At 47.7% G+C, this 26,300-nt stretch overlaps 1 protein-coding gene across 2 annotated transcripts in view; it reads left to right on the plus strand.

Annotated features, from left to right (window-relative positions):
* Nucleotides 1–26,300, plus strand: part of Myo10A (unconventional myosin 10A) — a 180,265-nt gene that overhangs the window by 135,262 nt on the left and 18,703 nt on the right. For both annotated transcript variants that reach the window (XM_075868746.1, XM_075868747.1), the window contains exons 38-46: nt 979–1,099; nt 10,123–10,316; nt 11,186–11,310; nt 12,287–12,422; nt 13,366–13,438; nt 13,633–13,709; nt 13,839–13,921; nt 20,778–20,908; nt 24,616–24,710. In XM_075868746.1, coding sequence (XP_075724861.1) covers nt 979–1,099; nt 10,123–10,316; nt 11,186–11,310; nt 12,287–12,422; nt 13,366–13,438; nt 13,633–13,709; nt 13,839–13,921; nt 20,778–20,908; nt 24,616–24,710 — 1,035 coding nt within the window. The remainder of the gene's footprint in view (nt 1–978; nt 1,100–10,122; nt 10,317–11,185; nt 11,311–12,286; nt 12,423–13,365; nt 13,439–13,632; nt 13,710–13,838; nt 13,922–20,777; nt 20,909–24,615; nt 24,711–26,300) is intronic.

The following is a 26,300-nucleotide window of genomic DNA, read 5'->3' on the forward strand; positions in this document are numbered from 1 at the left end:
TTAACGCACGCATTTCTCGTTACGTGACTGAGCAAATACGCAAGATACACGTTTACAGTGTGCTCGCTGGGAAGGCTTCTGTGAACAAGCCACAGGCAGGGATCTGGATTAGGCAAGGCGAAGCCTCGAATCAACAAGGAAGCAAGCTTTAGGATGTATACAGAAATAAAAAAATGATGCGTTGACGTGCTCCAACGGCTTGCCTTGAGCGGGCCGCTTTCAGTTTCAGTTTTATTGAGCATTTTCTTCACAGAGTTGCGAAAAAGAAAACGCAAGGATAAGAGCAAAAGGCTTCTATGTTAGCAGCTTGACGAGGCTCCTACCCCTTTTCACTTGGCATTACAAAAATCCGCAGAGCACAAAACATGAAAAAACAATTTGACGTCGATTTTCAAAACTTCGAGAAATCCGGGTGTAAGTGTTGAAAGTAAACAGTTATTTAGATGCAAGAGCAGGAATCCTGAGAAGTTTCTATCGTAAAAAGAAAGAAAAGCTGCGTGGTTATACTCTGCAGCCCATTGAACAACGACGAGCCAAGTTCGACTGAGTAAAAAGTATGGGGCAGATTTCGCGCCTCCGACAGATAACATGGGTGGGACGAGGTTCCGTAAGTACCTCGTCATTCACATCGTTGTTGCAATGAGAATGAAACGCGTTGCGTCCAGCACCGAAAAGCAAGCCCTTAAAAGTGGCTTTCTGTAGTGACGCTCTGAATTTGTCCGGCGCGTTCAGATAACGCGTAAAACAGAGAGCGGGTGTCCGTTTCGCCGTGGTCGGCGTCACGTGACTTCACGACTCTAACCGCGTCGGGCGGCCGCCAGGTGCGCTCACTGTGTCGTCGCGTCGGGCCGCCAGGTGTCGTCACTATCGCCAGCGCGGTCGTTGCGGCACCCGGCGCGGTCCCTTTCGTTTGCTCGTGCGTGCAAAACAAGCGCGCACGCTCTTTTACGTCGTTCGTATCGCCGTTCCGTTTCGCAGGAAGTGCCGGAGTACGTGCAAGCGGTGGCCGACTACGTGACCACCGAGTCGACGCTGCTCAGCTTCCGCGAGGGAGAGCTCATCCGACTCGTCAAGCAACGCTGCACGGGACTCGCCAAAGGTCAGCACTTGAACAAGGGTTTGCCGGCATTGTTTTAAGTGAGCCTGCGGGCGGCCTGTATAAACGCCCCGCTCTAGAGCATGCCAGTTGCTTCTTTGTGCAGGCCTTCTTCTTTGTGCACGTCCCCGCTATCGACAACGTGTGTACAGTGTTCGCGGGTTGAAATGCACACATCATTTTTCGTTGGTATAAGAACTATACTCGTGGTAACTGCGTCATGTCGCTTCAAATCCGGCCGCTAAAGGCAACGCCAAAGGTCAGCACTTGAACAAGGGTTTGCCGGCATTGTTTTAAGTGAGCCTGTGTAAATGCCCCGCTCTAGAACATGCCAGTTGCTTCTTTGTGCAGGCCTTCTTCTTTGTGCACGTCCCCGCTATCGACAACGTGTGTACAGTGTTCGCGGATTGAAATGCACACATCGTTTTTGTTGGTATAAGAACTACTCGTGATAACAGTACTGAAAGTTGGGCGAGTTGGTACTCATTCATGACTTCTTTGCGCAAACACGTACACGGACACAAGGAAAAGAGGCAAACAACACGGGCGCAAACTCACAACTGGTTTATTTTGAACAACGAACTGTACTTATATCTTCACGTAGCCCACACGCCCCCCCCCCCCCCCCATCGGTGGATCCAGGAACAAACGAGATAACCTAAAGAAAGCTTATTCAGCGCTACATCATGATAAGAACCACAAAACAACAAAAAATTGAAGAGTTCACGCATCTGCAGACGGATTGTTGCACGTGCCTTTCAAAAAGTACTCGTGATAACTGCGTCATGTCGCTTCAAATCCGGCCGCTAAAGGCAACGTTTGCCAGAGTCCAAACTAGGTCGATATGCCGTGACCTCTAAACGCTGGAAACGAAGGCATGCGCACTCATCATAATCAGCATCATCATCGGTCTGACTACGCCCACTGCTGGACAAAGGCATCTCCCATGTTTCGGCCAGTCGACTCGGTCCTGTGCTTGCTGCTGCCATTTTACACCCGCACACTTCTTAAACTCATTAGCCGCCCCGCCGCGGTGGTCTAGTGGCTAAGGTACTCGGCTGCTGACCTGCAGGTAGCGGGATCTAATCCCGGCTGCATTTCCGATGTAGGCGGGAATGTTTTAGGCCCGTGTGCTCAGATCTGGGTGCACGTTCAAGAACCCCGGGTGGTCGAAATTTCCGGAGCCCTCCACTACGGCGTCTCTCGTAATCATGTGGTTCTTTGGGATGCTATACCTCGCATAGAATAGTCTCATTTGCTTACCTAACTTTCGGTCTCTTTGATCCGCTTGGTCTCTCTTAGAATCCAGTCTGCGATCACTAATGCCCACTACTTACGTCTAAATTTTCGCGTTCCAATCCGTAAGTACTGTGCAGTACACGTATGGCCTGCGCCGAATTCATTTAGGCGGCCGTGTTACAGTACTAACACCGTGGAAAGGTTATCTTACCACGCCACGCGAACGTGATCAAAGCATCGCGATTCCTGAGGGAATCGCTGAGATTTTTTTTTATCATATGTCATGCAGCACGCACTCCTTGTCTTGACAAGGGCTGTTGACGACACGGCATGACTTTGTAAAACCCATAAGCATAGCCCGTTTTAAACCCATCACACATAGTCACTACACCTAAGTTTAAGTCCTATACATTACTCTTTTATTCTTGCCACCCTGAGTAGACTTTTTATAATCAAATCGACCAAAAACCGTGTGTTTGGCGCTCTTTGGCCTGAATTGCCCTTGCGCCACTAAAATCTACCATCCTCATCAAAGCATCGCACACTGGTACTGTCCTTGGTCTGGCAGGGAGGCTGACGTCACTGAAGAATGTGAAGTAACACTGAAATGTGCGTGGCATCCGTCATGTTGTACTACACGTATACGTTCAACCACAAAAGCTTACGTATCACGCGAGCGCATATACAGGAGCTACGTCATATCCGCTACGTCAGCGGTGATCGACAGGAGCCCATCGCACGAGACGCGTTCTTCATTTAGTCGATTGCTTGTGCGTTTTCGACTGGACGCGAAGATGTTTTTTTCTTTTCACGTTTGAACGTGACTTCATTCTGTCTCGAGAGCAGTCATTCAGCATGACTGTCGCCACTATACAATCTACCTTTCAAAGCTATATAGCTACGTGGCGCCACAGATGAACTCGATAGGGAAGAAGACGATGTTTGAGCTCTCGTGCATACAGCGTTTTCATCTTGTGTGCCTGCCTGTTTATCCATAGTAAGCATATTTCTCAGACGCCCTTTTTCCCTGTATCATTTTGGTGGAGGTGCGGGGTATCGATTTCAGTATGCTCTCTACCCAACGGCACCCCGTGTTATCTATGATTTCGCTATCAAAGTAGAAAAGTGACAGTCATGCTGCAGATATACGTTTTGCGTGAAAACTGCTAACAAACAATATGCAGCATGGCTGTAGAAAGTTGAAAGGCCAGTGAATATAATAAGACCCATTTTCGGCCCTGCACTGTGGTCAACGGTAGATGGCGTACCACTAGGTGACGCGGACAAGCAGTTGGTGCGCCACCGCGTGGTCCGTGAACTTTTGTGGTTGACCGTACGTAAAGAAGTTTGACTACGTGCAAGCTGTCAGCAGTGCGGTCACGCGTGATCAGACCTCTTCTCTTTCTAAACGATTTTTGTTTTTCATTTCTGCTTTTCGCGGCGAGTGACGCTACAACATAGTCTTTCGATACGCCCTCGCAGACGAGTCTCTCTTCCTTTCTCATACGCATCAAGTTCCCTTCCTCCAAAACAAACCACCCTTTCTTCTTATGTCTTGAAATGATGATGATCTCTTGCGAGTACATAATGGCGCGAATGGCATACGAAACTGCCCGTTAGAAAGAAACTTGCCTCTGTTGCCCGTTTCATTCGTTCACTTTTTCTTTTTAAACGTATAGTCGCCATTGTGCACCCGTTCCAGGTGCGCGCAGGTCAGTCGGTCGGTCATCTCGCTCTGCTCGTGCATTCTCCCATGTTTATTTTTTTCTGTCCTTTTTTTTCCTCTTCTTCCTTTCACCACGGATCGCGTAATTGCGTGCAGCAGTGGTAGCACTTTTTTTTTCCTGCATTCGACGCAACACAATGGCCGAGGCTTGTCCGCGGCGAAATTTCGATGTTGCGCGGAAACTTCTCGCCATCAGGCTGGCGTGAAAACGTGCTGTTAGAAAGACTCGTATTTCGGCAGCGGTTGCGTTGTTGACGCGCGAACTCTGACGGTGTTTTCGTATACGGAAAACGTGCTTCGCGCACTTTTCTAGCGCGTTTCGACATTGAAAACACTGCTCTTTAGAAATTTGCGCGCGTGATTGAGATGTATTCGTTTTGCAGACACGAAATTCTACCAATGTATTTCGACATGCAAGGCAAACTCGCGTGCTTCTGCAAGCGGATCAGAGGGTCAAGTCCGCGCTTTCGTGATTTCTGACTATAGGCTTATCTCCTAGTTTTCGATGGCAGAAATGGAGGCCCCCGTTGTAATTTGATATTAAATACATGTCGCCAGAAAAGGCGTTTACGTCAGTGAATCATCTACTTCTCGAACTGTACTCACGATCGCAACCACCCACCACGGCGGTGTTATGCCGCTAGAGTGCGGGTGTGTTTCGACCCCGTTTGGGTGCTTATGTGGTGAAAAGGTGTGTTTCTTGACGTCTTGCCAGAAAAATGGATTTTTCTCTGTGACGTCATCGCGGTCCCCATCTTCGCATACTGACCTGTCAAGCAGCTGCGTAAACGCGGAGCTTGGCAGCGAGAACAGGCGTGTCATGCGGTGAATCGTTAAGTCGCTATCCGTTGAAAAGCGAAACGAAGCACGTTTGATACTGTAATACACTGACGTCATCAATGCTGCCATGTCTGGGAAATCGCGCGCTGATGGTATCTAGGGTTTTAGGTGTCAAAACCACGATGTCATTGTGAGGGACGCCGTTATTTCGCCGCAACCATCGCCGGCCGGTATCGAACCACGCGATTTTCCGATGGGCGCCCAACCACCGTAACCGTTAAGGCTGGTGCACACCTGCGACTATAGGAGCGGTCGCGCGACCATTTGCGACTGGTCGCGAACGGTCGCAAAGCGACTGCTTTGGCTAGTCGCTTTCTGATTTTTTTTCAGTCGTGCGACTGCAGTCACAAAGCTGCAGGAACCAATCAGCGATGCTCAATTTGTTTTTGTTTTGTTTTTTCAACGCTGTGCGAGAACGAACGAAAACAATAAACGCCGCGCGCTCGGTTTGCTTCGTTCGTTCAGCTGGCGACGATCAACTGATCGGCGCCAGTCTCCAGAGATCTCGCTGATAACGAGATCCGGACGTATCTGCGGATTTCGTTTTCCCGGTTACTTGCTGATTTCCGGAATATAACCACCCTATTCTAGAACGTCCCTTCCCTCAACGCTTCCCCTTGACTTGAAAAAGTCGATGCGAGTGCAGTCTCTTGGCAGACCAAGTCGCTGCATATCGGCAATAATCTGCAGCGATTCTTGCGAAGCGCGGTGTCAGTTTAAGTCGAGCAGTGGCGCAGTGTTAAACTCGGTAAAGTGAAGGACGAAATTCGAGGAGCGTTTGTGAATACGGGGGTAAGATTCGAGCGAGGCGCTCAGCCCGTTTGTCTGAAGTGAGTTAGCGGCTGGGCGACGTTGTCACGAAGGAACAGCCAAGCAGACGATGGGCCCAGCCGAGCGCGCTTTGGGGACATGCGCTTATACTCAAGCCCTGTTTGCAACTTGGCTCCGTCGTACGGCGCTGACGCACAAAAAAGGTCGGCGCTCACGCAGGATTTGGGCGGACATCAAGAAAGTAGATCTTCATGGGAGATCATAATCCGCATGCGCCGAACGTAGGGAGCCCCAGCAATTTTTTTTAGCCTACGCCAAGTGCTGTCATTGTCCACGTGTTTTTACAAAGAGATAGGTGACCAGGATGAGATCGCGTACGTGGCAGGAGTAGAGAACAGAGTGACTTGTTGGGCGAGTTGCTTCATTCTTAACGAGCTTATGTCCTTCTCTTGTGTTTCTTTGCGCCATAACCTCGTTATGAGTAGAGAGGTTGAGAACGAAACCATTCTAGAAGGGGGTGTGGGGTCGTTTGTGTTCGTCGCGTGGGCTCGCAGCAATTTTTTGGAAGGGGGGGGGGGTGAGGTGGCAATCGGCTTTTGGTCTCAAAGGCGCTGACGAGGAAATCTTGCTGATGTCATATTTAGATCAAAGTTTTCTCCCCACGAGAATTGCCCTTCATTCCGGCTACACGCATTTCACGTCACCCTCATCATTTTCGTGTTTTATCTGGCTTACGATGCAGAATTTCAGGGCCCTCACAATAAAGCCACGTAACGTTATCATTGTTCACACCCTTTTACATATCATCGCAAAGTACGGATCATTGTTACTATTCCGTCATTTGCCATGCCGCTCCTAGGCCACGCATGGCCCTTGCGCTTTAAGAACCTACATATCAGCATCGTCATTTTCTTCTGCGGTAAGTTCTGAAAGTTCTTCGCCAACCTTATACTTGCGCCCCATCTCGTGCTGTAACTTGTTACGTATACACTGCGTATAACGCCACCACCAGGGGACAGAAGGGCTTCCACCGCCGAACGTATCAACGGAGCATGTGACAGGCGGGTGGCGGGAAGGGAGAAGATGAACGACGTTCGGCTTGACCTGCGCTAGCGTGCGGACACGCCCGACATGCGGGCAAGCCGTAGAAGCCAGCCGAGGCGAGCGCTCGGTTCAGGGCCCCGGCACAATGGCACGGCCGGCGTCACGGCAGCGTCACCGAGACACTGGACCGTCTCTCCTTCTTCGCGGCGCAAGCGCATATGCTCTGCATGTGTCCGTGGCACACTGACGGACGACGTCCGGTGACGACGACGGCGTTACGTGTTGTGTCCAGTGAAGACGTGTGTGTGTGTGTTCTCTCTGTACATACCCGTCCGACTGGTCGTTGTGGTCCTCCTGGATCCCCCCCGCCCTTCGTTTTTCGTGCCTTTTTCTGCAACGGGAGTGTTTTCGGTAGTGGTCCGTGTATGGATGGCGCGAGGTATGCTGTGCGCCGCCGGTCAGTCCCCGGACCGGCCATGGGCCCTGGCCGAAGTGTTTAGGAACGTCGCATCGCAGACCAGGAAGGCTATTAATCAGCTTGTGCTCGCCGTTCAAGGTATGATGATCACCATCGCCGTTCTCAGACTGCCTTAATACCCTGCAGGATGAAGGCCTCTCTCTCCCAATGATATCCAGTTTACCTTATCCTGTGCGACCTGACTCCTATTTTATCCCGGTGAACTCCTCAATTTCGTCAGCCCACCGACCTCTCCGCCTTGCCGGACTGCATTTCCATCCCTTGGTACCCAATATGTTGCTCATGTCCACCGGTCGTCTGTCCTGTGGATTGAGGCCAGATCCGCGGGTTACGTTGATGTCAGACCGCTGGACCAATGACATTTGGTACCTTCCATGGCATATAGTTGTTGTGGGCCCGTCATTTCTAGCCCCATTTCACGGCTGTATGGTCCTTACCTTGTTCGCTACTTCAGTCGTTATTCAAGATAAAAGCTCACTTACACATTTGCATTGATATTGAATGTTGGACCTTTTGCGATTGAAATGCACAAACCTGCATGGTTACGGTGGTATTTGTTTTTAATCTGTATTACCTGCTCCGCTGATTCGCTGGCTCAGGTGTTCTAACTAAGCACGATGTCCTAGGTTCAACGTTATAAGGCAGCGGTAGGGTTGAAGGATAACGTACATGACGTGGGCCTTAGGCCAATGAACTAGCTATAGTGGTCCAGAGGCTACAGTGCTCGGTTGCCGACCCGAAGGTCGTGGATTCGAATCCCAGCCGCGGCGGCCGCATTTCCACGGAAGCGAAATGATAAAGGCCTGGGCACTCGTGCTGTCAGTGGATGTTAAGGAACAGCCACTTGTTCAATATCCCCGTAACACCACGTGGCAGCGTGCCCTAAAATCATATCGTGGTGTCCATATCGCTTGACGCCTGGCGTCCATCTATTTAGTGCACCATTATGAAATATTGTTTTCTGAAAAGTGGGTGCATGGACAGTTCGTGGGCTACTCACAGCTGCATCTTGGTCTTAGTGACGGTGAAACGGCGGTCAGCACAAGATTTTGCTTGTTTGCTTATGTATCAATACGTTAAGTAAGCAGCTGGCCGCACTTCGCCAGATAAGCTCGTAGTATCATTTATGGATTTCTTGTTGTCGATCTTCGGTAGAGCAAAATCAGGTGTAATCATTTCCCCTATCAGGATGCGTTGAGCTGTCACGTCCTGACTTCCGCTTCAAAAAACCCAAAATGGCTGCATCTTTCTCGATTTCGTCTCTTATTTTTCTTCGTTTTTTTTTACGGCTATGGCGTGATGTTATCCACGTTTCATGTTGCGTATCATATCGCATGGGTGCGAAATCTGCCGTTAGCTGATTTCAGCGAATAGTAACATCATTCAAACTCTGTTAAAATGGTTTCTGATTTGCTTATCTATACATTTTTTTTAAAGGAATGGAGCGTTCGCGCCTGCTTCAGAGGGAAAGTGCTCTAATGACATCCTTCTTGATGCCCCCCCCTCCCACTAACACTATTACGCATATAATTCCTCGAAAACTGTACTCTGGCTACTCTCCGGTCATAAATGTCGCATAAGGCGCATGGACGCGTGCCGCTCCCTACCGGGAAAAAAAATTGCCCGCAGCTTCCCTCGGGGGAACACTGAGGAGGATGCGGAGCATATAATTGGTTAACGGGGTGTTAAAGTGCGACTTACTTGGGTCGATGGCTAAATTGGTTAACGTGGTTGTGAAATGGGGTGTTAAATTGCGACTTACTTGGGTCGATGGCTAAATTGGTTAACGTGGTTGTAGGAGGGGGTGTTAAATGAGTGAACACGTACACACGTATGCGAAAGGGCGGCGCTGGTCGAAGGAACGTCGATCATTGTGTTTGTGGATTCGTTGGAATTCATTTCACCGCGACCTTGGACGTCGACGCGCCGTACAAACCAACCGACGAGCGGCAACTGAGCGAGCGAGCGCCGACCTTGAGTATATATACAGCTCGACGGCGCATGCACTGTCAGCTGTTGAATGTTCTCGAAGCGCGACGCCACATGCGCGTCCACTGGAGAATCAGGAGAATTGTAGATGTCGAACGCGGTGGGTAGAGGAGGAAGGGTGCACAGATGGTGGAGGAGTGAAGCACGCGTGGTGTGTAGAGGAGGAAGGGATGCACAGATGGTGGAAGAGTGGGCGACGGCGCATGCGCGCGCGTCAGCTGTCGAATGTTCGAGAAGCGGTGCGGACGGCGCACTACAAGGCGCGAGTATAAGATGCTTCCGCATCTAAAAATGGACGTCTGAGAATCTATCTCAAGAGCGAACGCTACAGCGTAATTGGGCACCGTTCGTACCTGTTTCTCAATCGGTAGCCTCGCTTCTCTTATCAGCACACACATCAACCAATATCCGTAAGCATGAGCAGGATTCCCCCACAAGGTGGACGAAGGCTGGTCGCAGCCCCCCTCCCCTTAAGTCAGTTCAGCATGTGTGGCAGCCATTGCATCCCCCTCCCCTTCTACTCACTTAGGGGACCGGCCTAGGGGTTCGCGACCTTGAGACCAATGGGGCCACTTGGGAACGTTTGCTGCCAGTGCTAGTCGAAACTGTGAGCAAGCCTATAAAGCGTGTAGACTATTTTACTTAAGACATATGGGCGCCGCCATTTTTGACTGTTATGTCGATGTTTTCTTCTTTTTGTGTATTGTGGTGCGAACCAATCAGGTCATGAAACACCGTGTGCACCAACTAAACCGTTTTCGTGTGGGTGTTTGTCTATACCGTAACACTCTTTAGTTATTAAAAAAACAACTAAAGCGCAAAGGTTGGCAGCCCGACACAGTGGCACCGAAACCCCTCGGCAAAATAGTCTATACAGCGTAAAAAGTAAGGTACTACGTCATACCTCGCTGGCATGTCTCACGCTGACGTACACTGCAGGCTGGCTTTACGGCGTTACGGACACCGGTGACAGCGGCCTGTTTCCGTGCGAGTACGTGGCGCCACTGTCGTCTGCGCGGCCACACGGCCTCTCCTCCTCCCCGGCGTCTGCCATTGGTGCTCGAGGAGAGATGCGCTCCCCGTCGGAGCACGCGCATGCGCACAACGGAGCAGCTACCTGGGTCGAGGCCAAGGTACATTATATATGGATTGCTTCCGCTCTTTCTATATACTCTTTCGTATTGCGCAATACAATAGAGAATATATATTGCTCTATGTTGTCTACGTGTATTTACGCAAGTGTATTATATCCTCCTGTATTACAAGTTTTCCTGGGCACCTCTTACTGTAATGCTAAAAAAAACATTTTGCTGTACATTTACTTACTCGCTATTATTTTTTCTAACTTCTTTGTAGTTTGATAACTTGAAATTTTGTTACTCTGTGACAATTCCTTAATGCATGTATGCATACAACATATCATGTATTGATTGTAGTGTATTCCCCCCTCTCTTTCACGCTATGCCTCTTCGGGGGCCTCGGGGGTATTCCTGTATAAATTATTAAAATTAGTCACCTTTATCCGTAGACTAGAGCGTTTAAAGATGCGTCAACATTCTTAGGGTACTTCCCCGGGTAAACTATGTGTCTGTGTAAAGCGCCACACTGGAGTGCCTCAGGTGACCCCTCTCGGTGGCAATTGTGTGTTAAAGCATGATGACCTTTTATACTGCAATGGCGAAAAGTCAGGCGGTCCAATTTGAGAGGTGGTGCAATCTGTGAACTTCCTAGGGTGGGAAGTCGCAAAAGAGTTTGATTATAATGCGGAAGGCTCGTTTTGAGCGAGAGACTGTTTAAGGCGACCTCAGTCAGTGACAGGAGTAGGACTTTGACGTGAACTGTAGGTGGGGTGGCAGCGTTACGTACTGCGAGCCGTCGTCCGAAAGTATGCAGTGATAGCTCAAATCCGTGTTCAACATTTGTAGTACGTTTCGCGTGAAGGATAGCCTGTTCGCGGTCGTTGAGTCAACATGAAGTGTCCTCACTCTAACGTCACCTCCAGGACCACGTGGACAACTTGGAGGACCTCGCCATCGAGCAGAGCAACGGCGTGGAGAGCCACATGGCCGACGGCAAGCACAGCATGCTGCAGTACGCCATGTTCAACTTCAGGGAGAGCCTCGACAGGTCTGTGCCATCTGCATTGCGTGTACTCTATATCGAACAAAGATTAAGAACCGAATGGGACGCAACTCGGGAGGCATTTTCAGATCGTGAATAGCTTACCAGTATCCCTCGAGAGAAACGTATACAACAGCTGCATCTTACCTGCCTGTACTCACGTGCGTGGCTGGAAACCTGGAGTTTAATAAAATGCTTCAGCTGAAATCGAGGACGAAGCAGTGAGCCATAGACTGAGTGAGATCTTCCCGAAGGGAACAATCGGGTGATACGAAGCATCGGGGGTGGGTGGGGAAGGGGGGTGTTGTTTTAATGGCGTAGACGAAGGTGAAATGGTTAACAAAGGTCTTTATTGAGCAACGTCTAGTACTTGAGATGTGCACTTTGCTTTGATGTATTCACACTTGAAGGACGTGGGAGCATCGCTGGCGCTGGAGAGCAGGTGCAAAAATGCGGGAGAACCGCATGCGGGTGGTGGGAGTGAAAAGTAGAGTAACGCGCAGCTGTCATCGCACGTGCCTCGAAGCAACAGAGATAGCTGGGCTTGTCTGATCTCGCCTTCGTCAGCCGCGTTCGTCGCCCCCGCTCGCTCCCTGTTACCCGCGGGCAGAACGTACGATGCGCTGGGGCATCTTATTGATTTGGTCTTTATGTGTGACATGGCGCCGACCGAAAAAAAATATACTGACGTGACTGCCCATATAATTGCTATCGCAATGAAACATGATCGATGAAGCCTTAAGAGACAAACGCAGAGTGGGTCGGAGACGTGTGTTCGGGGTATACTATAGTCGAAGTAATGCAAAGTATCGTTAAGTTGTAGTATTGTTCGTATTGAATTATTCTATACTATCTTTAGTTTCAAATGTTATGTAAAACTATGCTTCATTACACTGATGAAAGTGAATGCCAACAAGGCCGAGCCGCAACTCTTACGTTCTTTCTCTCTCTCTCTCTCTCTCATTGCCTTCCATGTACTAAGGTACGAGATGCTCCGCGACCAGAACGGTTCCTTCCGTGGCTCTCTGAAGATGCTGGAGGACCTGAAAGCCAGCAAGAAAGGCAAGGACTCCGACTGGACCTGGAAGGAACTCGCCCAGCTCATCAAGTTTTCTAAGGTTCGCTAGGACAGCCTTATAGTTCATCATAAGGGCCCGAGCACCTTACTCGAATAAGGCTGTCCATGTTTAACCAATAGCGAGCTACGTCGTCTCTTTTGCGGCCATAGTGTGCCGTGTGCAGCCGCGGTCTTCTGTAGTACTGATAGGCGTCACGTGACAATCAGGAGAATGAATAAATTCAGACGCAATGATTGATGCTAAGTAGCAATGAAGTTCGTGATAATGGGCCTTGTAGGTTATGATGCTCGTGCCAAATGGTGATGACAATGAATACGACCTCACTAGCCAGTCGTATCTATTCGCGTGCTTGCAGCTTTCCTGTCTGATAATTCTGGTGGCGTGAATGATTCAACTTATTTAGTTTCATCATTCGTCTAAGAAAAAAGAAGTCTTGAGATGGGCTTGCAATCGGGGAATCTTAAAAAGGACTGAACTTCGTTTGCTTCCTTACACAGAAGTCGGGTGAAAAAAAAAACGTTTCAAAATTAATTGAAAAGGACGGAGGAACGACACAAGAGCTCAAGCTTGATGATTGTCTGGCGCTGACGTTGACTCAGCCTTGCTTGGCATGTGATTCATCGCAGTTGAGTTTCGAAGGCAGTCAGCATCAACACATTGTCATCGGGGGCGAAGGAAAGACCATGGTACTAAGCATTTGATTTCGGAGGCTTTTGAAGGACAAGCCTATTATCATTTTAGGATAAAGCTTTCGTCTTGTAAGGACAGTGACACGCCATTTCTAAAGGAAGCTACCATCGCGTTCAATTTGATATTAAAAGAAACAGCCATTGAGTTTGTTTCTCTTCATTTTTGTCTAGCCTCTTGCACTTCTCAGCATCACACTCCGACTAGCTTACAGTGGGCTGTCCAGACACCCACACACCACTGAAGCGAAGTGCTTTGAAGTGACAAAAAGCTTATGTTGTGTTTTTTTTTTCAGTCTCCTATCAAGGCATCGCTCCTGAATCTCGAATCGCCCGAACTGAACAAGCTTGCCATAGAAAGTTTCCTATGTAAGTGTCAATTAAGATGCATGCGTACTCATGTTCGTGCGTGTGCACGATGAGGGTGCTGTGGTCTCGCATGACGTGCCGTTATTTATGCTGTATACGCGTTGCCATCAGAATATTCACTGCTGCTCCAGAAAGTGCAATGTCATTCTCTGCTGTATGTTAACTTCCTGTGTTCTTTCTTTCTTCCTCGCCAGCCATCATGCGCTACATGGGCGACTACCCCATGTCCAAGAACCAGTCCGAGGTGGATTGCGTCTACTCTATCCTTGTAGTAAGTTCCACCAAACTTGAAAAAAAAAATTTCTATTATTTATCTTGTCTTCCTCGCGCGGCTCTGTTGTGCAACGCGCCCTATCTCCGACATGAATCGGTTTTTTGACAAGCCGTTCTTATTTTGCAGAGTTGCCATAAGATTCCCGCACTTAGGGATGAAGTCTATTGCCAAATAATCAAGCAGACCACAAGCAACAAGAGTTCCAAACCGTAAGTGATAATTGTTTTATATTAGACCGATAACAGTAAATCTCGTGTCTTGTTGCATCGCATCTCTACAGAACGTTTATAGGAAGCAATCAATCCGCAATAGAAACAGTCCTAGCACAGTTGTTCTAAGGAAGTTGACCCCGACCGCACCCTCGAGCGCACTTGGTGAATGAAGTTTACTCTCTTGGGTTTAAGTGCTGCGCTGCCTCGAAAATGCTTCACGGATTCTATTTCCGTAATCGTGGACCGTGTTCCAGAAATTGGGTTTTTCTTTCGATCGGCAAGGTTGTGCGCACGCGTTTGAGGTGGCGTTTCCACAGTAAGCGAGCGTTGTTAGATGCCCCTTCACGGAATCCCGGAAATTTAGTTCTCTCTATCTAATCGCAAGCGCGAAGTCGGTGAGTGCGCACGTGAAAGGGACGCTATCTAAGAACAAAACGATTTTTCGCGTATAAGTAGAGTACAATTATACAATCGCTAAAACACCGCTCTTACCACGGCGCGACGCTTGTTAGCGAAAAAAGCGCGCGAAAAGAACATGCCAGTGGCGACGCTACCTTGACATTGCCGCACCATATTGCGTGACGTCATTGTCTTTGAAGGCGTCGACTGGATCGTGCGCAACTTTTAATCAATGAAATTGAAGTATATTGTCACCTGTGGGTGTCATAGACCTAGCGTACGAAATTTCAGAAAATTTCATCGAGCCAATGTCTCTAAAACGCGAAAAAAAAAACATTTTGGAATTTGTTACGTCACTCGTGGAGATTTCGGCGTGGAGATTTCGGCCTTATGGCATTGCGGTTCCCAGAGTGCAGTTTATCAATATTAACCAAGTAATTGTTTCTTTTTAGGTCCCTAATGTAGCCGCTTATTGTACCTTAAGTTGCTAAGGAGTACCGCTCCTAGTTTGCCGGTATCAGTCACTTATCAACACCGACAGATGTTATCCATTCATAGCGAATCCGCGATCGTTTACGTGCAATAGCTGGCTTACCCCCGTAACTTAAAAGTGTGGCAGCTTGGGCTAGTTGGTATGGCATGACGATAGTTATAGCGCGAGAACAAAACGACGACACAGAGACAAGAAAGGTGTCTTTCGTGTCCTTCTTGTCTCTGTGTCGTCGTTTTGCTCTCGCGCTATAACTATCGTCGTTACCCCCGTAACCAGTAATCCATGGCAGAGTTGCCTATTCCGGCTGTAATAAGCGGCAGTTATGGTTGGGCGAGTCGGTAAGGGGTCATGATTCGGAAACGGCGCAACCGATGGACGATAAACACAGACGATGAACTCTCATTTTGTATTGTTCATCGTCTGTGTTCACCGTCCCTGGAATGCACCTTTTTATATTCGTGTACAATTGGTGGATTTGGGCTTTCTTTTTCGCCTGCAGTTTGCTTGTAGAATTTCCCAGTCGATTGTCGCGTTTTTATGGGGCTTATCTGTATTCTCCAGCTACGGTATTTATTTTGGTAGTCATGGCGTTCGCTAATGGCGCGTTTGTCGTTCATTATTCGCACGTTTGTTGATGACATTGAGTAGTTCTGTGTTTGAGTAAGAGTTTGAGTATGAGTTGGGGAAATTAACAACGTTAGTCGGGCTGTGGCAAACGTGTGTTTGACCGATATGAAGATTCTGGAGACAAACTCCTTATTAAGGAAAAGCAAACTTGAATATTTTAGCAACCTTTTCAGCCCTGAAAAAACCAAAACGTCCGAAGCCATCTGGAAAAAGTTAAACATGTTGCTCCACCCACACTCGGATGATAGCACATACCCGACTAAACTCATTGTAGACAACCGCGTTCTAACTGGTGATGACCTTGCTGAAGCTTTCAATAAATTCTTTACCTCTATTGGAGAGAGCTCACACGACAATAATTTTGCGCGATTCATGGGTTCGCAAGTAGGCGAAAGTGCATTTCTATTTCCAGTGACTACACAGGAGGTTACGGCAGATTTCATGTCACTAAAGAATAGCAGGTGTTGTGACGTAGACGGCCTGGAAATCCGTCCAGTTAAGCATGTTATTCATGTCATATCTCCTATTTTAGAATACATCATTAACTTAATCTTCTCATTGGGCACGTTTCCTAGTCGTCTTCAGATAGCCAAAGTTTCTATTATTTTCAAAGGTGGTGACAAAAATAGCATGACCAATTACAGACCAATTTCTATTTTACCTGTATTTTCTAAAGTAATTGAAAAGTTGTTACATAAACGAATAGTGTCATTCTTAACCAAGCACCACATTATGACGCCTTTTCAATTTGGTTTCACAAAGCAGCGCTCAACAGAAACTGCCCTACTAATGCAAAAAGAAATCATACTCGATGCATTTGAAAAGGAAATATATACACTTGGAATTTTTGTAGATTTCTCAAAAGCATTTGACAGAATCAACCACATTACATTAATTAAAAAACTAGAACACTACGGTTTTCGGGGGAACTTTATAAGTGTCATAAAAACCTATTTGAAATACCGACAGCAAAAAGTAGATATAAATGGCTACGCATCTAGTTTTAAAAAACTGTCACATGGCGTGCCCCAAGGAAGTATTCTGGGTCCCCTGCTTTTTAATCTGTATGTGAACGACTTGACAAACATCGATAACAATACAACATTTATTATTTATGCAGATGATACCAGCTTATTTTTTAAAGACTGCGATTTGCATAAACTAGTTGACAAAGCAAATAGTGTCTTGAAACTGCTGCACATTTGGAGCATAAGAAATTCGCTAATTATAAACACCTCAAAAACAAAATCTGTGCTCTTTCGTCCAATAAATAAGCCCGTAAACTGCGATTTATCATTAGTGATTGGCTCAGAATCTATAAGGATTGAACCGATAGTGAAAACTCTGGGAGTTTTTTTCCACGAAAACATGCTATGGAAGGATCAGGCTGAGTTTGTCCATGCTAAACTTTCTCGTACTGTAGGTATCTTATCGCGCTTACGTTTTCTCTTGCCACAAAAAATTAAACTCTTACTATATAATTCGCTATTTTTATCTACATTAAGCTATTGCTATCTAGTATGGGGCACCAGATCGGAAAAGAACTTAGGCCGAATATATAGATTACAGAAAAAGGCTGTGCGCATAATTACAGGTGTTCCTCGCGATGAACATTCCAAACCCATTTTCGAAGCCCTTAATTTACAACCAATGCCTGAGATATACAATACAATTTTAATGAAGCGATATCGTACTTCCTTAAAGAATCACGACTCTTTTCTTACTGATTTAGCGCGTTTGACACCCTATACCTGCCCCTATAGCACACGAGCTACCGATGACTGGAAAATTCCTTACACACGTACTAACTATGGTCGCCAGATGATGAGCTACTTACTGCCACTAACCTTAAACAGTTTCTTACTATAAACCATTTATACTGCTCCGTTCTGTAAATGTTTTTCAACGTGTTAATAAAATGCAAATCGGCATGACCTTGAAGTACATGTTTTGATATTGTATAATAACTGATGATCTCATGCTGCTGTTGCTGTTGCTATGTTGTCAAATGGTGCGAAAGCCTTCGTCAAGCCTTAATGGCTTTTTGCTTTCGCCCCACAGCATCACTGTTGTGACTTTTGTAATGTCTCCTGTGATGTCGGAATAAACTGAATTGAATTGAATTGAATCATGGAGACAACGTTACCTATAGTATACACATATGCCTTCGTTCATATTTGCGCATATTTTCGCTGCAGCGAATAGTTTTGAATTGATTTTTGAACCCTCTTTAGTACGAAATATGTGATATTTGCCCCGACTAATAAACCACGAAACTGCAACGCGACTATTGTTTTTGATGTCAGAATAATCGAGAAGGTTAAACGTTGAAAATTTCTAGGAGTGTGGTTTCAGGAAGATCTGGCTTGGAACACACATGCAGACAAAATTGTAACAGAATTAAGTAAAACTGTTGGCTGCTTATACAAAATGAGTACTCTGGTTCTTTCTTGGCTTAAATTTTCGTTGTATTACGCACTATTTTACTCCCGACTAACTTATTGCATATTAATCTGGGGCATGGCCACACACAAAAAAAAATGTAAAGCTGATTGTGTTGCAAAAAGAGTTCTACGGGAATTTGAGGGTTATCGTGGACATATACAGAATTTTAGAACACAGCCTGTTTTTACCAAGTACTCCATGTTTAAGGCAAGTCAGGTGTACTATTACAAGTTAATGCAACATATCAAACAACGGGACACGTTATATTACGGATGCACCCACAAACCCGCGTTACAGCTTTCGGCAACACTATCTGAAAAGACCAAAAATAAAAACAAACTATGGCAAACAGTTACAATGTTACCAAGCACCTTCACCACTCAATAGAATACATGAATTTCACGACGAAGTTATGGAAGCGTCAAGTGAATCGTTTAAAACATTGCTCATTTCACAAACTTTTGAGTTTGTCTGACAAAGCTGCTATATGAATTTTTCATTTTCGGTGTCTTACTTGCAAATTTTAGTCGTTGACTTTGGAAAAATGACCTATCAGTGTATTATGTAACAATTTTTGTTGTTCTTTCTTTGCAGACATAACGTGTTTATGCTCGCTTTTCCACTTTTTTGTACGCATGCCCTTTTAATTTCGTGACTAGTCAGTGGAATATGTCTGTATATACTTTGTATTGACTTGCGCTATATATGTACGGCCTGCGTTCTGAACTGTCGTAGGAACAGAAGCCATTGTTAGGCCACATGACCTTCAGCTTCTGCTTCCTTTCTTGTATAAACAGAAGAAATAGTCAATTCAATTCAATTTGAGGGATCTTTTTAAAATACTATTACCGACATGTTCAAGAATGGGGAAAATTCAGAACCTTGCGCTTTTTTTGGGTTTCTCCGCGAAAGTCGTGCCGCATTACTGGGCTTCACTTGTGACGATTTTTTTTTGTTTTAGCTCGCTATCATCTAGATGTTCTGATCCATGCCCACAACTCTTGCTTCCCTCTACGTAGAAAGCGGTGTTAGTGACAACGTTGCGACCAGTCGGTATAAAAATCCGATGAGGAATTTCGGGCTTCGCGTCTGGAGGTGCCTATTCCTTAACGTTCGATAGCGAAGTACGCTACAAGCAAATTCTGGTTCTGGGACGCGCCTTCAAGACTCATCAGGACTTCGGTTGTTCATTTATTGCTGCCGGCCCCTCCCCCACGTCGCATTGCTGAAAGTAAATAATGGGCAACGTCTTAGCCCACCAAAGACCGAAGACTTGTTAACTGTGAATTTGCAGCAATTTTTTCTGTGCTAATTAGTGATATAATGAATTGCTTTTGTGAGCTGGTACCGTAGTAATAAGTTACTTATTTATTTATTTATTTATTTATTTATTTATTTATTTATACATACTGTCAATCCCTGAGGGATTATAACAGGTGGACAATCTAAGGCAGTGATTAAGTACAGTCAATAGAAAGGGAAAAATAAGAAAATTAACAAAACAAGAAAAAAAACATATAAGCAGGTTTGTCAAAGTACAATCATATTGGCACATTACTTAAATAACAAGAAAGATCACATAGCACCATATTATGTTTGCGAGGCTATCAAGTCGCTTTCTACTAGCTTTGTGAAAGTGGCTAATGATGTTCTACTGGTAATGGAGGGGGACAGGTTATTCCATTCTCTGATCGCAAGCGGGAAGAACGAGAATTTGAAGGCACCTGTGTGAAATCTGTAAAGGGCAAGGGCGTGAGAGTATTTGTGGCGGGTAGTTCTAGCTGCGGATAGCTTTATGTAGCGGGACTTGTCTATGTTTAGTTGACCATGTAACAGTTGTAACTTCACCATGTTACTTCACGTGATTAACATAGAGCAAATTATTTTTGCGATTATTTTGACCGAAATATAGCGTGCACGCTTCTCTTGTGGCGTGAAAAATACTTATGTATTTCACTTATATCAGCGTACTGTTAACTCTCATTAGACGATGTTAGAATCTCAAGTGTGTGCCACTGAACAAATATATGTCAGGTTTTAGTGTAAACGTACGAGAAATAAGGTGTACAAGAGTTGGTGCATAAACCATCATTTCGCATCGCAGTGCGTAATCATCAGTTTTGCGAAAATAACTTTTTTGAGGTGTTGCACCTCAAAGAGGGGGAAAAGCGCAGGATCGTCGTAACACCCTGCTCTTCTATATTAATTCCATATTATCTATATTATGGATGGCCCCGCCGCGGTGGTCTAGTGGCTAAGGTACTCGGCTGCTGACCCGCAGGTCGCGGGATCGAATCCCGGCTGCGGCGGCTGCATTTTCGATGGAGGCGGAAATGTTGTAGGCCCGTGTACTCAGATTTAGGTGCACGTTAAAAAAAAAACCCAGGTGGTCGAAATTTCTGGAGCCCTCTACTACGGCGTCTCTCATAATCATATGGTGGTTTTGGGACGTTAAACCCGACATATCAATAAAAAAAAACCCACTTGTCAATCGAATCAGTATTATGTATGGAGCAGATATTGCGCCCGCCTCTCTTGTGTGACTAAAGAAAGTAAGAAAGGGGGGGGGGCAGCCGCACCCATGCCTCCCCTCCTCCCTTTCCCCACGCTTGCGCACATGCCTATTGTGGTGCATTACTTCTGTGGGCAGCTGTAAATTTGCATTTTAATTTACTCTATGTAATTATTAAAAAGTAGGAATAAAATTTAGTCGCTTAATAGGATTTGTTTTGACATCCCTGCAGCACCGGACTGCTTTCACAATATGTGGCGCACTTAACCGTTGTTTGGTGCCCCTCGACCACCCATGCGGCCGTTGTGCCCTGCATTCGGTGTATTCTGTCCGTCGTAATGTGACGCCCTCTCCTGTCTACTCCTCCTCCTCTCCAGGGACAGCTGTCAACGAGGCTGGCGTCTCTTCTCCATCGTCGCGGCGTACTTCGACTGCTCCGAGAACCTCAAGCCGTACCTCTTCAAGTTTCTCGAGGCGGCTGCCTACGACAAGAGGAGGGCCTACCACGGTACGGTACCACGTCCGTGCGTCCGAACGTCGTGCACGGACGCCGAAATTTTCTTCGAAACGAGCTCTTCAACGCTCTCGCGTTAAAAAAAAATCAGGCCTGCGTGGAATGCGCAGCGCACTCACGGCGAAAGCTAGAAGAGCGGCCTTTCAGAGCCTTTTTCAAAACACTCATTGGGTAACTACTGCAAGCACACTTGCTTGGTACTCACTATAGGGCATAATAAGCTTTTGGGTAGTAGGCCGGCATTCGCCATGCTATTTTTCGTCATTCTTCTGAGGATCGCGGTATCCGTTAACACTTGCGAGGAATTTCGTGTTCATTGTTCATGCAGTCGCTGTGACGACGATGAGGAATTATGGCTGAAGTGGGTATGCGCCAGTCTATAGGGGAACAAGCACGAGCTTTTGTGGTGTGTTGGAGCGTTGGACGGCCCACTCGTTACGCTATTCGGATTGTGCGACGACTGGCTGATCTTTCACAGTTGTAAAATGCTCTATAAGTCGTATTAACGCGATTGCTTTCCCGACATCAAGCCTGCCTAAGGTAAGTTTGCCAACAAGTCACAAGCACTAGCGTAGCTCAGTGGTAAAATACTGGGCTGGCACCATCGGACCCGGGTTCGAGCCCCACTGTGTCATTGGCACTAGGTTTGCCGACAAGTCACAAGCACTAGCGTAGCTCAGTGGTAGAATACTGGGCTGGCACCCATCGGACCCGGGTTCGAGCCCCACTGTGTCTTTGGCGCTAGGTTTGCCGACAAGTCACAAGCACTAGCGTAGCTCAGTGGTAGAATACTGGGCTGGCACCCATCGGACCCGGGTTCGAGCCCCACTGTCTTTAGCGCTAGGTTTGCCAACAAGTCACAAGTACTAGCGTAGCTCAGTGGTAGAATACTGGGCTGGCAGCCAGTGGGCCTGGGTTCGAGCCCCACTGTGTCTTTGGCGCTAGGTTTGCCAACAAGTCACAAGTACTAGCGTAGCTCAGTGGTAGAATACTGGGCTGGCAGCCAGTGGGCCTGGGTTCGAGCCCCACTGTGTCTTTGGCGCTAGGTTTGCCAACAGGTCACAAGCACTAGCGTAGCTTAGTGGTAGAATACTGGGCTGGCACCCATCGGACCCGGGTTCGAGCCCCACTGTCTTTGGCGCTAGGTTGCCAACAAGTCACAAGCACTAGCGTAGATCAGTGGTAGAATACTGGGCTGGCACCCATCGGACCCGGGTTCGAGCCCCACTGTGTCTTTGGCGCTAGGTTTGCCAACAAGTCACAAGTACTAGCGTAGCTCAGTGGTAGAATACTGGGCTGGCACCCATCGGACCCGGGTTCGAGCCCCACTGTGTCTTTGGCGCTAGGTTTGCCAACAAGTCACAAGTACTAGCGTAGCTCAGTGGTAGAATACTGGGCTGGCACCCATCGGACCCGGGTTCGAGCCCCACTGTCTTTGGCGCTAGGTTGCCAACAAGTCACAAGCACTAGCGTAGCTTAGTGGTAGAATACTGGGCTGGCACCCATCGGACCCGGGTTCGAGCCCCACTGTGTCTTTGGCGCTAGGTTTGCCAACAAGTCACAAGTACTAGCGTAGCTTAGTGGTAGAATACTGGGCTGGCACCCATCGGACCCGGGTTCGAGCCCCACTGTGTCTTTGGCGCTAGGTTTGCCAACAAGTCACAAGCACTAGCGTAGCTCAGTGGTAGAATACTGGGCTGGCAGCCAGTGGGCCTGGGTTCGAGCCCCACTGTCTTTGGCGCTAGGTTGCCAACAAGTCACAAGCACTAGCGTAGCTCAGTGGTAAAATACTGGGCTGGCACCCATCGGACCCGGGTTCGAGCCCCACTGTCTTTGGCGCTAGGTTGCCAACAAGTCACAAGCACTAGCGTAGCTTAGTGGTAGAATACTGGGCTGGCACCCATCGGACCCGGGTTCGAGCCCCACTGTGTCTTTGGCGCTAGGTTTGCCAACAAGTCACAAGTACTAGCGTAGCTCAGTGGTAGAATACTGGGCTGGCAGCCAGTGGGCCTGGGTTCGAGCCCCACTGTGTCTTTGGCGCTAGGTTTGCCAACAAGTCACAAGTACTAGCGTAGCTCAGTGGTAGAATACTGGGCTGGCAGCCAGTGGGCCTGGGTTCGAGCCCCACTGTGTCTTTGGCGCTAGGTTTGCCAACAGGTCACAAGCACTAGCGTAGCTTAGTGGTAGAATACTGGGCTGGCACCCATCGGACCCGGGTTCGAGCCCCACTGTCTTTGGCGCTAGGTTGCCAACAAGTCACAAGCACTAGCGTAGATCAGTGGTAGAATACTGGGCTGGCACCCATCGGACCCGGGTTCGAGCCCCACTGTGTCTTTGGCGCTAGGTTTGCCAACAAGTCACAAGTACTAGCGTAGCTCAGTGGTAGAATACTGGGCTGGCAGCCAGTGGGCCTGGGTTCGAGCCCCACTGTGTCTTTGGCGCTAGGTTTGCCAACAAGTCACAAGCACTAGCGTAGCTTAGTGGTAGAATACTGGGCTGGCACCCATCGGACCCGGGTTCGAGCCCCACTGTCTTTGGCGCTAGGTTGCCAACAAGTCACAAGCACTAGCGTAGCTCAGTGGTAGAATACTGGGCTGGCACCCATCGGACCCGGGTTCGAGCCCCACTGTCTTTGGCGCTAGGTTGCCAACAAGTCACAAGCACTAGCGTAGATCAGTGGTAGAATACTGGGCTGGCACCCATCGGACCCGGGTTCGAGCCCCACTGTGTCTCTGGCGCTAGGTTTGCCAACAAGTCACAAGTACTAGCGTAGCTCAGTGGTAGAATACTGGGCTGGCAGCCAGTGGGCCTGGGTTCGAGCCCCACTGTGTCTTTGGCGCTAGGTTTGCCAACAAGTCACAAGCACTAGTGTAGCTTAGTGGTAGAATACTGGGCTGGCACCCATCGGACCCGGGTTCGAGCCCCACTGTCTTTGGCGCTAGGTTGCCAACAAGTCACAAGCACTAGCGTAGATCAGTGGTAGAATACTGGGCTGGCACCCATCGGACCCGGGTTCGAGCCCCACTGTCTTTGGCGCTAGGTATATATATATATATATATATATATATATATATATATAGTGTGTGTGTGTACATACACACACCACATATCGGAGAAGCACGACCCAGGGCTTAAGGAGCTTCACCCGTACTAAACCATGGCATTCAAAAATTGTCATCAGGAGAAATATGTGCACTTTCGCTGTGCGAGCATAGTGCCACAAGAATTTCGCGAACACATGCTACATTAAGCAAGTTACCGGGTTTCAGCTGGTTCCAAATTTTCGGGCGGCCTTTCCGCCCTTCTGCCTCACGGCGAGGGGAAGGCGTAGCCCGCCGACCAGACTGGTTTAGAGCAATCGACGAGCTGCGTTCTACGTCTAGTCGCCGACTTTGCGTCACTGCGCGTGAAGGTAAAATCGGTCAGGCGATGAACAATGCAACGGCGTTGTTCATCGAAATGAATGTTTTGCCCGTGCGCTGTAATATTCGGGAAGCGTTATCGGTGTGGTCTACTCTACAAAGTGCCGAGCGTCTTTACGATGTGTGAAAAAAAAAAAACGTCGGAGCCTGTTGGCTGGCCTTTTAACAACGTTTGTATTCAGGTATCGGTGAGACTCTGATCGGCAAAACACTCTGAATACTGAACAGTTCGCCCTTAACAAAACTCCGGGCATTTTTTTTTCCTTATTGTTTTCGCAGGTACGGCCATGGTGTGTCTGCAGAACCTGCGAAAAACGTTCAAGTACGGAGGTCGAAAGAATGTCCCCAGCATCGAGGAGATCGCCGCGATATCGGTGAGTAAACCATACTGGCTCTTCGTGTCATGATGTGCCCCGCTGCAGACTTCTTTGCCATTGAGAGTGGCACTGATGAGATGAATTACTTTCGCTCTTACGTGAAGGGAAGGGGAATTTACTTCAAGGTGCTCGTTTTTTTTTTTTTTTCAATCAGACACGACCAAGTTAATACAACATTCATATAAACCAAGGAAAGCATAGGAAACCAGAAAATTTGTTGTAAATGCAGTGTAATTATTTGAAATGCGTGATTCTTGAAGAGGAAAAGGCATCTAATTTCTGTCTGCCTGATTGTCGTGGACATGGAGCAGTGCCTAGTGGTGGACGGGAGAAGGGAGATAAAAAGAATAGTGAAAGATAAAGAAGAGAGGACACTCTCCGCACAGGAGCTACCGAAAGGAGAGATGGGAAAGGTGGGGGAGACGGTCGGAGGAGTCCGAAAACGGGGCGCCACTCGGCGAGAGCTACTAAACGGCGTCAGGAGATCGCGGTAGGCGGGCCAGTCGGCGAGAGCTACGCTCATCGCGGGCGACACAATCGTTCAGTACGGAATCCAGAAAGCGAGGTCAATCGTTGGCATTAAATTGAAAAGAATCGGAGTGGAGGAAAAAGCACCTTCCGTCGATGGGGCCCGAATCGGCAACCCTTCGAGGTACGCGTATCATGGCGTTGGACGCGTGATTCGGTATGGACTTGGGGCTTGATCGGCCGTCCGACTCTTAAATGATCAGTATTAAAGGCAACCCCTCTCCCACCTAAGGCGCAGGCCTAATTTTGGTAGTCTTGGAATTTGCTCGTGCTATGATGCAAGTTTCCTCGTCATCTGCGTCGTTTTGAAGTCACGGCTTCCTCGATTGAACTGCCGTTTTAGTAGCATGTGTCCAGTCTTTCCTCATTCGACTTCTTAAGGGTGAGGGGGGTGGGGCGGTAAGCGGAGCTGCTTACGTGCTGCAGACCCCTTGTTAGCGAAAGTTATCATCATCGTGAAGCCCCTGCTCAGCCACGTTCGCCTGGTTGTAACCAAGGAGAATTAAAGAAAAATTGCTGGAGTGGAAGCTCCTGCAATGCCTTGCCAGCAGAAGTGAAGCCACCTTTTGCCACTGCCAAGATGGCGCAAACATGCTCTTTTCTGATAGTGCCCACTTAAAGATCAAGTGGCTTTGATACGTTATGTAAATGCTACGTTAGTTCTATATTAAAGGATAGTTGTTCCCGACGAAATAACACACAGAATCAAGTGTGGATGACTGAATCTTCAAAGAACTTTGCCTCCAATTAGAGGCTCACTACGGAAAACTAGGAACTTTAAGACGCACTTGGAGCACTATGTGGCCCGAAAAAGTTTCCACATTAAACTCGTTGGGCGTGCGAGGGAAACGCTTCGTTGATACTTTATCATGCCCCTAGTAAGATGGCCGCCACAACCGCCTTTTTGCCAGAGGAACGGCTTCACTTCTGCGCAATCATTTCCACTCCAGTTACTTTTTAAATCCTTCTTGGTTGTAACACTCCGTTGCCCGCTTAACGCCTGCACAGTACGATATCTCGTCCGTGCTAGAGGGGAGGCGCGACGTGCGTCGCGTTTCT

This window comes from Rhipicephalus microplus, chromosome 7 (assembly GCF_043290135.1).
Source record: "Rhipicephalus microplus isolate Deutch F79 chromosome 7, USDA_Rmic, whole genome shotgun sequence".
NCBI classification, from domain to species: domain Eukaryota; kingdom Metazoa; phylum Arthropoda; class Arachnida; order Ixodida; family Ixodidae; genus Rhipicephalus; species Rhipicephalus microplus.